Consider the following 14,728-nt stretch of genomic DNA (forward strand, 5'->3'; position numbering starts at 1 on the left):
ACCCGTGTGGCTGCTGCTTTGGAAACCTGGGTTTGTACAAGAGATCTGATTCACCTGTGTTCTGCCAAGAGAAATGCTCTCCACCTCTGGAGGCTGCCACATTCTCCTTGGCACAGCTAGAACAGATGCCACCAAGAGCCCAAGCACCCTCTGAACCTGGATGGGATGGATCCTAAAGAAACAGTAATCTCTCTTTTCCAAGCAAGCAGCCAGAGTCTGAGGTTCCAACAGGCACGAAAATGTCAAAGCCCCTGGCCTGTTTTCAGGACCCATGAAGCTGGAGCCTCTTAGGTTCATCAGAGGGGCAGCCAATCTTTCCCCTTAGAATCCTTGGGCCTCGAAGACAGACTTCGGTTTAAAAGCAGCTCCAGACCCCTAGGCTTCCCAAGTGGCACTAGCTAGTGTTAAGAACCCACCTGCCAATGTAGGAGACGTAAGAGACGTAGGTTTAATCCCTGGGTTGGGAAGATCCCTTGAAGGAAATGGCAACCCACTCCAGTATTCTTGCCTGGGAAACCCATGGACAGAGGAGCCTGGTGGGCTACAGTCCATGCGGTCACAGAGTCGGACAAATTGAGCGGCTTTCAGGATCCCTAGCTTTATCCCCTTATAGAGCTAGTGCTCTGATGACTTCTACCCTGGAACTTACTCAGAGAGGATGGACCTTCCTGTTCCATTTGCCCTGTGCACCTACGAATCATGTGAGGACTCGTGGGTGAGTAACCTGTGTCCAGGGGCTTCCCCGGTAGCTCAGTTGGTAAAGACTCTGCCTGCAATGCAGGAGACCCCAGTTCAATTCCTGGGTCAGGAAGATTCCCTGGAGAAGGGATACGCTACCCACTCCAGTATTCCTGGGCTTCCCTGGTGGCTCAGGAGTAAAGAATCCACTTGCAATGTGGGAGACCTGGGTTCGATCCCCGCACTGGGACAGTCCCCTGGAGCAGGGTATGGCATCCCACTCCAGTATTGTCAGCAGGATCCCTATGGACAGAGGAGCCTGGCAGGCTGCATATAGTCCATGGAGTCGCAGAGTCAGACTTGACTGAATGACTAAGCACAGCAACCTGCATCCATGAAACCCTATTGTTCGTGAACCAGAGGGTATGCAGATAGGCACACACCCGTTTCAGCCTGAGCGGTTGGTACCACGTGCATCTGTTAACCTGAGTCTACAGTGTGGGCAGCTTTGTGTGGGAGCGTGCTCCACCAAAAGCATTTAGGTGTACTCCCCACCCTCCTCCCACCTTTCCCCCAAGCAGGGGCAAGGGAGTCAGAGCGGCAGGATCAAGCTGTGCTGTCCCAGGAACAGACTGCTGCTGGATCAGCCTGCTCCTCTGTCCAACACCTATGTGATGATTCGTTTCCTGGCTCGGGTCTCAGCTCTCCAGATGTCTTTGTCATAAGACTATCAACATTCACTTAGCTCAGCACCTTTCCAGACTGGGAAGCACTTCCTTCCTGAAGGCAAAGCTGCTGGCTTCTAATCCCTTGGCCCTTCTTCCTGTTTTCCAGGGGCCCCAGATCTATATCCCACCGAGTACACCCTGACGAAACAGGCTTTCATTTTAAGCTTTGTACAGAACCTAACAGTCACAGAAATTAAGTTTTAACATTTTTTTTTAATCTTTAAAATCCACACAGAGCAGTTCCCCCTCTAGGGAGTGAGGTGTAAGCAAGCCTCCCAGAATCCTGCTCCTCCCACATTTCCTCTAAGCATGCTCAGCCCTGTCCTGACTGGTCTTGGCCTACCATCCCTATACGGGCAGGGAAGGGAAGGGTGAAACTCTGGGAAGTCTGTGTGTCTGCTGCACACACCCTGGGGCTGGGGTCTCTATTTCCAGGGTGAGGGCTTGTACCAAGCCATTTATAGCCTTGCCGTCAAGAACTGGCCAGGAGGGTAGGAACACAGAGCCTGGTCTTAGTTTCATCAATAAAGAAGTGCCCCTGTGAGTTCCTGATTCCAAGGGTTTCTACCTACAGCTGTAAAGCGTAAAAAAAAAAATCATTACTGGCTAACTTATGCAGCCACCTGAATATCCAATAAATGAAGAATGAATGAGGGTAAAATCAGTTTATCCAATGGATAAAACATTATGCAAATATTTACTTTTACTGTGAGCATATATTACTTTTAAAAATTTAATGATGTAACCAAATGGAAAAGAGCTAATGATTTAACAGTAAATGAAAAAAGTAAGCCATAGAAGTATTTAATTACAACTCCAAAACACAAAAACCAACAACAGTGCCAACTTTCACAAAATGGAGGAACTTAACCAGGATGTTCTTGGTAGCTGTTCACCCCAACTCCCCTAATGTCCTAGCCTGTAAGTATATGCAAAAGTTACCTGCTGTTCTTGAATAAGTACTGGGGTTAGGAATGAACTCATCTGTTTGCCAAATTTGCTATATAAAAGATTATACTCCTTATAAAATGAAAAAAATGAAAGTATATAAAAATAAGACTGGTGTCAGGAGCTCCACGGTGGTTCAATGATTGGAATTTGGCACTTTCATTGCCCTGGGCCTGGGTTTGATCCCTGGTAGGGGAGCTGGGATCTCAGAGGCTGCACGGCTCAACCCAAAAAAAGACTGAATTCAACAACCCACAACTCAGATGGGGGAAGGGGCTTTAATGTTGTTCATATCAAATGACAAATCTACAAAAAAACTATGGTTACAAACAGGAAAACCAAGTCACTTCGACCAATGGAATTTGAAGTTACTGGGAAAAGAAAATGTAAACTCTGTTCCACGTGGAATGAGATGGCTTATCTATAACACTTCAACGTTTACGACGACTCTCAAATTTGTAAATAGCTGGGGAGTTCACTGTTTCTTTCTTCACTTTCACCTTCCGAGTTTTATCCTACAAAAGAATAAAAAAGTTACCAGTAAATCACAGGAGAGGGCTGTGTAAAATAGAAAGTTTGATAACTAAAGCCCCTAATTCAGCCCATCTCAACATTCAAAAGAGACAAAGCCCTTCATCCTAAGGCATCCCTGACTGGATGACTCAGGTCCTCCCCCAGGCTTCTTTCCCTAATGATGTTGGCTGTGCAGAAGTTCTTGTGAAAACTGAGAAGAAAGGTACTCAAATAATTTTTTTTTTCTTTTTTGGTAGGGCTTCTCTTACGGAACCCCAGTTGAGAAAGGCAGACCAAAATGATCTGCAAAGCCAAAGAATTTGACATTTAGAGGAATGATAATAATATGAAAGGGGCATCTTATATTCCTTAGCTCTGCTATTTAACTATACAATGTTGTCTATTTTTAAATACCAGTGAACGACACGCACTGTTTTGTTAACCTGTTTAAATGTTACAGATAGCTATTCATAAGCTATAAAGTTCACATGCCACCCAATCCTACCCTTGGCTGTTCCAAAGCACTGACTAATAAGCCCCTTATTACCTTCTTAATCAAGGAACATTTCAACACTGTCAGAGTAACAGACACTGGCTCAAACCACTGCCCCTGAGGAGCAGACATTTTCACTGGGGTTGATTTACACAAAGCTGAAATCCAGTTTCAGTTAAGACCTTTACAAGGAAAAAAATAAAATGAATGCCTAAGGCTCTCTCTCCTCACCAGAAGATCTTTGCGAGTCTGAATTTTCTGTGCAATAACGAACAATTTCTTCTCGCGCTCAATCCGCTGTGTCAGGCAGTCATACTGCTTCTGCCTCTCTCTCGCTATCCGCTGCAGAGGAAGCGCACATTTTCAGTGAAACAATTAACAGGATAAACATGAGTAAGAAACTGTTTGAGTCCACTCAGGCCCAAATGCATAAATGGTTTCATCAATTCCCTCCTTACTCCAGAATCAATGTAACAAGACACTCTGAAGTTGTCCATTTTAAGAGCACTGCATTCCAGAGGCCAATGGAACCTTGGTGACTTACCCAGGGACACACGGTTCACCTGGAGCAGAGGCAGGACTGCGCCTCGAGACTCACAGATCCCAGGAATCTTTCCACTACTACTCGGAGCTGCTTCACCCTTTGTGTGAGCATCCCAGTCACCTAACGTGACGCAGTATAGAGAGAAGCAGAGAAGGGTCCCTGGGCAGTAACCACAGAGCTCAAGAGAGCAGAACGGCTCTGTCAGTAAAACCTGACCTGAAAATTCTCACTGCTGATGACCCCTCAAAGTCCAATGGTCCTTCACTCTTCCTTGGTGACACAGTGGATAGGAATTCTCCTGCCAGTGCAGGGGACACAGGTTTGAACCCTCGTCCGGGAAGATTTCATGTGCCACAGAGCAACCAAGCCCACGTGTCACAACTATTGAGCCGGCAAGCCCTAGAGCCCATGCTCCAGAACAAGAAAAACCACCACGATGAGCTGTAACCGTGAGAGAGTAGGCCCTGCTCACCACAACCAGAGAAAACCCCCGTGCAGCAACAAGACCCAGGGCAACCAAAAATTAAAAGAAAGAAAGAAATGGTCCTTCAGTTAGTTCAGTTCAGTCGCGCAGTCGTGGCCGACTCTGCAACCCCATGAATCGCAGTACGCCAGGCCTCCCTGTCCATCACCATCTCCCGGAGTTCACTCAGACTCACGTCCATCCAGTCAGTGATGCCATCCAGCCATCTCATCCTCGGTCATCCCCTTCTCCTCCTGCCCCCAATCCTTCCCAGCATCAGAGTCTTTTCCAATGAGTCAGCTCTTCGCATGAGGTGGCCAAAGTACTGGAGTTTCAGCTTTAGCATCATTCCTTCCAAAGAAATCCCAGGGCTGATCTCCTTCAGAATGGACTGGGTGGATCTCCTTGCAGTCCAAGGGACTCTCAAGAGTCTTCTCCAACACTACAGTTCAAAAGCATCAATTCTTCGGCACTCAGCCTTCTTCACAGTCCAACTCTCACATCCATACATAACCACAGGAAAAACCATAGCCTTGACTAGACGGACCTTAGTCAGCAAAGTAATGTCTCTGCTTTTGAATATACTATCTAGGTTAGTCATTAACTTTTCTTCCAAGGAGTACGCGTCTTTTAATTTCATGGCTGCAATCACCATCTGCAGTGACTTTGGAGCCTAAAAAAATAAAGTCTGACACTGTTTCCACTGTTTCCCCATCTATTTCCCATGAAGTGATGGGACCGGATGCCATGATCTTCATTTTCTGAATGGTCCTTCAGTACGAGGGAATTATGGATTTCTGAGAAACTGATGAAAGCTTTGGATTCTTTCTTTTTCTGGAAAGTCTTTCTTCACATAAATGTACATATATGTTTGTATAAATTCATACAAACATACCTACCTAGTCACATAAAATTTTAAGGTGGAAAAAAAAAATTTTTTTAAGGTGGGAAGGAGGTGTTCACAGACTTCCTAAAGCCCATTCATGGATTTCCCAAACCCTCCAAGTTACAGACTATAAACTGCCTAAGCCACCACTCAGTTCAGTTCAGTCGCTCAGTCATGTCCAACTCTTTGCGACCCCATGAATCGCAGCACGCCAGGCCTCCCTGTCCATCACCAACTCCCGGAGTTCACTCAGACTCACGTCCATCGAGTCCGTGGTGCCATCCAGCCATCTCATCCTCGGTTGTCCCCTTCTCCTCCTGCCCCCAATCCCTCCCAGCATCACAGTCTTTTCCAATGAGTCAACTCTTCGCATGAGGTAGCCTAAGTACTGGTGTTTCAGCTTTAGCCTCATTCCTTCCAAAGAAATCCCAGGGCTGATCTCCTTCAGAATGGATTGGTTGGATCTCCTTGCAGTCCAAGGGACTCTCAAGAGTCTTCTCCAACACCACAGTTCAAACGCATCAATTCTTCGGCACTCAGCCTTCTTCACAGTCCAACTCTCACATCCATACATGACCACAGGAAAAACCATAGCCTTGACTAGACAGACCTTAGTCAGCAAAGTAATGTCTCTGCTTTTGAATATGCTATCTAGGTTGGTCATAACTTTTCTTCCAAGGAGTAAGCAGTCTCTTATTAATCAAAATAATTTTGCTTTAAATAATTGATTTAAAACCACCACCACCACCAGACATAAGGGCAAGATTCAAACTTTCCCAGCTTCTCCAAAGGTATGTTGGTGAAATACCCTACGCGGGACCAATCTCTTTCGGGACTACTGCAATACTTGAGACGTGTCAGTAACGCAGCTAATTGAAAACACAACTCCCTGACAAACAAGGTCAGCACTAGAACACTGGCTCAGCCGGCTCTTCAGCCGGAAGTGTTATCTACAAAGAGGGGACTATTACTGGGCCTCAGACTTAAGCAATTCACCGATCCTAGCATAGTCTGACAGCAGTGGTTTCAGACAGCTTTTGTTTTCACTTCATTGCACAGACTGTCAAATTTATGGGATTACCCAATATAGTCAAACTAATTACGGGTATTTATATTACTAAAGCAAGTTTAGCTGCCTCTGAGCTAGAGAAGCTGCTGTGAAATTAAACATTGGAAGCAAAGCTGATGCGGTGTAAATGATTCAAATCAAAACAGAACAGCTGTCTGCCTGAAACACATTGACAGCAGTTTTTTAAATGAATCAGTCACAAGTGAGAGTTCAACTCCAGAAGACTTGGAGAAAAAGCATGTCTTCTGCATGAACCCAGTTACAGCAATGGAAAACACCATAAGGACAAACTGATACAAATCTGGGCTACAAATGCAGAACATGAAAGACCTTTGGATATGCACAGGCACTGGTAAAGGTTTAATATCAAAGTATACCAAATCCCTTCATCTTCAGTGTCCTCCTTCCCCCTTCTCTGTATTTTAAAACTGTTACCATCTGTTAACAGCACTGAAAGCATAAGCCCAGGGTCAGAGGTGGAGTCAAATGCAGACTTAGGGAATTCCCTGGTGGTGCAACGGTTAGGACCTTGTGCTTTGCTGGGGCCCAGATTCAATTTCTGGTCAGGAACCAAGATCTCACAAACTTCACAGCATGGCCAAAAAAGAAAAAAAAAAAAAAGAAGAAGAAGAAGAAGAAAATAAATGCAGACCTAAAGACCAGAACCTATGCTCCTGACCACTATGCCACACATCCTCCAACCTCAGAAACTAAGAAACCTTCCTCCACTTCCATTCCCATCACCAAATTCTCCTTCCACTTCCCTAAGAGAACTTAGTACTTTTTCCACAAATAATCTTATGGAATGCTGGAGGTGGTGGGGGGGGGGGGGCGGGCGGTGGACAGTGGGGGGAAGGAGGAAAGGAACCTAGATTCCCATAAACTCAGACCTGAAGAAAAATGGAGAAACTTACCTTCAATCGCGTCTGATTGTTAACTCCTTTCACTTTCTCCTTCTGCAAGGTCTCTATCGTGGGTCTGTTGAAGACTCTGTCAACTAGTTCTGGGGCTGTTCGCAGGTGAGTGGCAATATCAAACTGTTCAACTAAAAGTCAAGACAATCCTTAAGGCGCTGTCTCTAACACCAAACAACACAGACCAACACGCTAGACCGTCCCAGAAACCTTCAAACATTTCATACCTTCCTTTTTGGTGTCAAAAAAAAAAACATGTTTATTCTGTTGCTTCCCCTGGAAATCCAGCAGATGGAGCTCTGCTTTTAGTCTTTCAATTTTCTGGAACACAGAATATGGTCTCATTTTATGTTGGGTTCTTCTATGATATCAGAAATGAATTTGCAAAAGTTTAGACCATTTCACATCATTATCACCAGCCAGCAAAGAATCTGGTCCATTCTTTCAAAAAAAAGGATCACTAAAATGTATCAAGCACCAATCATATGTCAGCTACGGGCATAGCCAGGCATTGCACAAAACTCACTGAAGCCTTATAATAAAAATTCTATGAGATAGAAATAAGGAAACAGCCCCAGGAAGTTCATTTGTCCATAATCATGGGGTTAATAAAAGGCAGAGTCCGAATTTAAACCTAAATCTGTCTCATTCTCAAACTTGACCTCTTTCTACTCCACCATGCTAACTATACCTTTAAAACATTATCATAATTAAGTGTACTTTAAGAAATGCCAAAAGGAATCAACTTATAACTTGAGACCAGTGGATTTCTATTTCTTTTCTTAACCAACAAAAACATATCAGAATAAACATTTTTAGTTGTTACCTTTGCTTCCGCAACTCTTTTCATTTCTATATATTTGATATCCTGAGTTCTCATTAGCTTCAGCTGTTCTGGAGTTACTTCTTCCTTCGTCTCCTTAATAACATGAACTCCATCCTAAAAATCCAAATCGGGAAGATACAGTTCCTATTAGAATAAAATCACTAACAAGTTGTAGGCACAGTTCATGGCTGGACCAAAGGCTACATATAACAGCCACTCAATGAACCAGGCCTCTAAGACACATGTTCAACTCAGCACCTCCTGTCACCAACTCAGAACAGCTCCGGCAGTATTTGGATTGAACCTGCACACTACAGCTAGAGGTCTAAAAGAAGTGTTCTCTAAATATGGCTCAATGGCTGACATGTCTACTGCATTGTGACCAGCAGTCTAGATGTTCAGGACTGTATACTTTGAAAATGTAGATGATGCCAAGGAAGCAAAAGAGTGTGCCAATGGAATGGAGCTTGATGAACGTTAGGATCAGAGTTGACTACTCTAAAGCAAAAAGACCACATAATCCTACACCAGGAATCTACACGGGGAGATCTACCTACGGCAGCTCGTGTCATCAAGATCACTACAACAGAGGATATGACTGAGGCTATGATGTTCAGGACTGTCACAGTGGATCTCACAGAGGAAGTGAAGGAGGAGGATGGGGAACTGCTCAAGACAGGGATCAGACCTACAGAAGACAGTCACCTTCTCCCTACTGTAGCAGGGAGGATACAGATCACGTTCCAGAGCTCAATCATATTCACCTCACTGCTATGAAAGCAAGAAGTTGAAGACTTTCTAAAGCCAGTCCTAGAGTTAGGATATGTCTGTGGATAATATTTTTTTTTAGGTGAACAGTGACTTTCACACCTTCTATGATGACTACTTTTGGTGGAATTGAAATCTTATTTTCATTCTGCATTCAGTGCTTTGTTCAATATTTTCAGAAAAGCATGTTCTGCATGCATTTTTTTACAGTCTAAATTTTGATTGCTGAAAAGTTTCTACTGTACAAAATTTCATTTAAATGGTTTTTCTACTGAATCTAGGGTATTCTGAAGATTGAAGCCTGTGTGTAAAATCCTTCCAAAGGCAAAAAGCAACAATAAAGTTCGGGTTTTACTTTTATAACGTAAAAAAAAAGGGGGGAAAAAGAACAGGAACGGTTCCAGGCATCAAACAACTGAGACTCATGGGCAGAAACGCATGCAGCTCGTGAAAGGGCAGCTTCACCTTGGATTACTGACCAGGAGCATCTGACCAACTGGAGAAGGGCTAAATAAAAGCCCAGGATCCTCTCTCCATCTCCTCCCTCATCCCTATTTTCCTTTTTGAGCTGGAGCTCAAAATACCAACTGATCCATTAGGCACTCACCTGGAGTTTAACCCGGGTCATTTTATAGTAGAATTCATCTGGATTTTTTTCCAGAGCCTTTTTCTGGAGAGCTCTGAGGTATTCTTGCTTTTTCCGGTAATCACTAAAAAGCAGGTTATACAAGTTCACAGCAGAAAAGAAGAAAAAAACACAACAAGCAAACTTTACAAGCATCTAGTGATATACACAAAATGAAACTCAAAAGAGCTGAAGTGGTGACTAGATTTGATCCACACTCCACTGCTGCAGACCTCGTTCACCTGTGGTTTCACTCCTATCCCAGTTCTACCTGAAACTAATAACAGTCCGTTTTCCATGTAAGTTTTAGTGCCATTTACATCGTTACAGGGAGAGACCCAACAAAGCACAAATTAGAACTACTCAGACGGGATTATGAGGCAAGTCTGAGCACCGAGTAACCAAATTAAGATTCAGAAACTACACGCTGCAGCACAGCACAGCGACTGAAATCGTGGACTCTGGAGCCAGACAGTCTGTGTTCAAACCCTGACTCCACCGCTTCTGGCTGAGTAATCTTGGGTAGGTTAGTTAACCACTCTGCATCCCTATTTAATTTGGGAAATGGGCGGGATAACAGTATCCCCTCAAGGTTGCCAGGTGGGATAACTTAAGTCTAAAAATGATAACTCTCAGAGAACACTGTCTCAGTTATTATTATTATTTGCCTGAAAAACTCTGGGACCCAGAGCAACTCACTGAATCCATCACCATCTGCTCTGGGAGCATAAAAAAGGACCTCAGCTGACATGCATGGCTAACAAATAATTATAAAACACTTTGCAAATAAAGTGCTAAAGAAGAAGAAGAATGGGGATAATTGTTTTATAAGATGTTTTCAGAGTTCACTATCACCCACGCTCAGTCCCATGAATCCGTCTTTCACATCTCTTCATTCCACACCACACACAGTGATGCAAGAGACTCAACAACTGGAATGTTAGATTTTATCTTGAATGTCAAGAAAAGAGAGAGAAAAAAAAGATTCAGCTTTTGGCTCAAACACCAAGGCAGAAGCAAATCAAAGCCACCATGAGAAAACGATCTGGAACAACATAATAAAAAAAATTCACAACGCAATGACAGTTAAATAATGCTCTGTCTAAACAAAGAGAGAAGTTTAGGGTCCCAGAAAAGTATCTGACAGGCTGCCAGAGCTTTTGGCCATTTTATCAATAGCAGGAAACTGTCCGTTGTTGGACACTCAGGCAGTTCAGCTGCAATACAGGGAGGTTGTAAGCTTTTTTGGCAGCACCTCTACTAGAAGGACTGCACTCACTCTGCACGAAGCTTGTAATCTTTCTTTTTCTCCAGCAGGCCCAGACGTTTTCGAAAGCCGGGCTAGAAAACAAAAGGAAAAAAAAAAGTGCTTAGCTTCCTCAGCAAACACATATCCGAATCAACATGACACCTGACAGGAACAAGAGTCTCTGGAGCGCTCAGTAAAACCATATCCCGGCGGCCAACGTGCTCCCCTGTTCCCTCCCTCCCCCGACTGGGCTCTGCCCAAGGATGAGAGGCCACAAGTACTGCCATGGTAGGTTTCTTGGCCTATTAAGGACAGAGAAAGGCAACAATGACTCGGCACTAAGCGAGCAGTTGCCAGTTGTACTAAAATTACTACGGACTTAATCCAGGGGGTTTATAAAATACTACGAAGGGAAAACATAGTAACAGGGAAGCAACTGTGGTTAAGAGAGCTAAATTTAGAGTCTGAAGAACTGGGTTCAAATCCAAGCTGTACCTCTTAACAATCTATGACCTTGCGCAAGTCACTTCATTTTCTGAGTTGCTGTTTTGTAAGTATAAAAAGCTTCAAAAGATTGAAGACAAAGGAAAAGAGGGTGGCAAAGAATGAGATGGTTAGATAGTATCACCGACTCAATGGACATGAACTTGAGCAAACTCCAGGAGATAGCAGAGGACAGGGAAGCCTGGCGTGCTGCAGTCCATGGGGTCGCAGAGTCGGACATGATTAAGCAACTGAACAACAACTATAAAGTGAGAATAACAGGACCTACTTCTCATGATTACCCTGAGAATTAAATGAGACTTTAAAGTGGTAGCTGCCTGCACATAGCAGCTGCCCAGCATATGTGTACTGTTAGAATTCTAATTTTGGTACAAAGCATGAGAGAAAACCAAGAATGACAGAAAATACTTTCTCTGATAGAGAACTTGTTTAACATGGGAGGTACGAGGATTAAATCTTGGTATTATCTTTGTACAAGCTATCACTTGTTCAGCACTTAACGTATGGCAAGGTCAGTGCTAGCAACTTTTGCCTTCATCATCATAACAGGACAAGTTTGCTAAAAATTACTACTACATCTTAGGCAATTTTGAAAACATAAAATTAAAGGAAAGAAAAAAATCAATATAAAGAATTTGCATGTACTTTTACTTTAGTTTGTAACATCTAGGAGCTTTGACATTCCCAGAAGGTTTAAAAAAAAAAAGCCTATTCTCCTATAAGGATGAGTATATAACATGAGTAAAATTTTTATCAATGTGGAAAAAAAAAAAAGAATCACTGCTACAAAGTAATCTGGTAGGCTCATTAAACACAATCTCATTTATCCCCAAACAATCATGGAAAGCAGATAAAGCAGGCACAACTGTTATCCCATTTTTCCAAAAAGGCAAGGCAGTTTAACGAACAGCTTGCCCAAGAACACAGACAGAACTAGTAAGTGGCAAAGCTAGAACTAGACCCATTCTATCTGGGGCCACAATCTGCTCTTCCCCACTCTCCTACACTGCATCCTCTTCCACTCGGAATGATCTCGATCTTTGAGGAAGTATGTAAACTCACTGTTTAAACTTCTATAATAACTTGGACAGGATTTTTAAGTCTCCTTTCTCATCCTCACCCCTGAAGTGATGCAAGAAATAACTTAGTATTTAAAAGAATACCCAAGCCCCCTCCTGATCATTGTTTTAATTACAGCAAAGGGAGGGTGACAGTAGAGAAAGAAAACCCAAGCGTCAAAAGAGCAACAAGGTTAAGGCAGAAATCTTGAAATCTGTCATGTCCACTTGAATGTACACCTGCATTACAGAAGGAAGCCTGGCACTGAATCGGAAATAGTTCCCATAATTACCCCCTCCATACCAACTATCTTCCAGTGCTCCCCCACTGCCACAGTGAGGACCTACAGGAGAGTCCAAACTTTACTCAAAAAGGGACTGCTCTCTTCAATGTGTTTACCACCCTTTCCAATAAGGCCTTCTCACCTCTCCCACAAAGACCCTCTACTCCCACTCACACATGGCCTCTGTCTTCTCTATGAATCTAAATCAACTGCTCAAAACTGTGCCTTTGGTCACACTAGTCAAGCTCTTTAAGCATCAGATTCCTCACTTGTAAAATGAGGATAACATCCTCCTCACAGGGATGTTGTAGGATTACGAGATAATACTTATACAGCACGGTTAGGCTGCACCTAGCATATGGTCAGTGCTCAAAGAGACAGCTATTATCATTGCCTTCCAAGTCCAACAGATCTCACAGTGATGCTTTCTCTCATCATCTCTCCTCTTCCCACTCATGCTTCTTGTTGGGAATTTTTGTTTTTCCTTTTTTCAAGAATTTTTTTTTTCTTTTTTTTCTCCCCCTCTCACTGGGCATTCCTCACACATCTCTTACAAAGCTGCTTCTTCGTCCAACCCTTGGTGGCCTTTGGATTCAGAGATCTGATCCCTGACTTTGTCAACTTCCAGCTATAGGTGTATGCCTTTGGGCAAATTATTTAACCTATCTGAGCCTTAGCTTCTCCATCAGCAAATGTAACGTAATAGTAGTACCTACTTTCACACACTAGTGAGAGCTAAATGAGGTAATAAAGCATTCTGCACTTCGTCTGGCTCTGGCACACAGTAAGCACTGCTAAGCCATTATTACTTTTAGACGTATCTATATATAAGTTCAAATAAGGTGGCAAATTACACTAGTCCAAACACATCACTGGGCACACAGCAAGTTCACAATAAATGTCTGATAAATGCTATTAAGGCGGAAGACTGAACTGTGGTTGGAGGCCTTAGTTCCATCCCATCCCATCAGTGACGCAACTTTAAACACATTCTTCTCCCTTTCCCATCTGTAATGTGAAGCTGGACCAGACATCCCTAAGGGCCTTTCTGGATAGGATATTGTGTGATTCCTGAGAGTAGTGGAATAATGGATTCTGACTACATTAAACGAATTCCCACTCAAGGGACACCCCGCACAAAAGTCCTACAACCGTTCACCTGGCCTGAATCTGGTGTTTATGACCGGGCAAGCCAATTCTGTTCTGTGAACCTCATTTTCCCCATCTATATAATGGGCTTGGAAAACATGAACATTACAGGGGGAGACATAACAAAAAGCATATGCAGCAGATCCTCAAAACTCAGGCATGATGATGATACTGCATTAGTAACACCGATCTCTCTTCGGGCTCAGCCCACAGACGCAGTGGACAGAGCTGAGCATCTTTAAATGCGGACTCCAGTTCCAGTCGGGACACTTAATGGCTGTGTGAACTTTGACCTCAACTTCCCGTAAGAAAATCAAACACTTTACACACAATATCTTATTTAACCACCTCACCGAAACCTTGCAAGATAGCTTTATCTCCCAGGATTAAGGACAGCCGTTCTTTTCCTAGAGAGAACGAACATCCCCTCCTCCCCAACGGCAAGGCTCCGCCCCAGCCACGCCGGCGTCGCTAGCATATATTTACATGTATTTACTTGTACCATGCCCGCACAGAGAAGGCCAAGATCCGCAGGCTGGGGGGTAGGGAGGGCTGGGGCGGTAATAGCACATGGGGCCACCGGCAAGCGCTCAATGGGGCCTGTGGGACCCTACCTGGCTTCGCTCTCTGTGTTCCCGCTGCCGGGACTTAGCCGCCTTCCGAAATGCCGCCGCCATGTCTGCTCCCTTCTGGAAAAGTTCTGTACACAACGCCGGTTTCTCACCGCTTCAGCCGCTGGACCACGGATCCTACCGGAAATAAGCCAAGCCACTGAGGCTTAGAACCGCCCACTTCCTCCCCGCAGCCTATCCAGCGCCAGTCTTTCCGGATATACGTCATCTAGTAAAGGCGTCCACCACAGGCTACTTCTGGGAAGTGTAGTTCTCTAGGTCTAGTCTCGTGACTCTACAACCTCCCGTTCTTATTCGCCAGAGCGTGTCCACGTGTACCGAAACCTCGCCTTCGCGCTCAGCTCCGCGTTGGCACCTGGGAACACGTGGCTGGCGCAGCCCTCGGACAGAATTGGCC

The 14,728-nt window shown here is 44.1% G+C and overlaps 1 protein-coding gene across 1 annotated transcript; it reads right to left on the minus strand.

Moving 5' to 3' along the window:
* Positions 1 to 2,613: 2,613 nt before the first annotated feature.
* Positions 2,614 to 14,448, minus strand: UTP11 (UTP11 small subunit processome component). Its single transcript, XM_052638156.1, has 8 exons — positions 14,314 to 14,448; positions 10,735 to 10,796; positions 9,438 to 9,540; positions 8,063 to 8,176; positions 7,464 to 7,557; positions 7,237 to 7,367; positions 3,592 to 3,702; positions 2,614 to 2,869 (listed from the first exon to the last, which is right to left on the minus strand). Exons 1-8 carry the CDS (start codon positions 14,374 to 14,376, stop codon positions 2,786 to 2,788), a joined length of 762 nt encoding a protein of 253 aa, XP_052494116.1. The 5' UTR covers positions 14,377 to 14,448; the 3' UTR covers positions 2,614 to 2,785.
* Positions 14,449 to 14,728: the final 280 nt, after the last annotated feature.

This window comes from Budorcas taxicolor, chromosome 3 (genome assembly GCF_023091745.1).
Source record: "Budorcas taxicolor isolate Tak-1 chromosome 3, Takin1.1, whole genome shotgun sequence".
NCBI lineage: Eukaryota > Metazoa > Chordata > Mammalia > Artiodactyla > Bovidae > Budorcas > Budorcas taxicolor.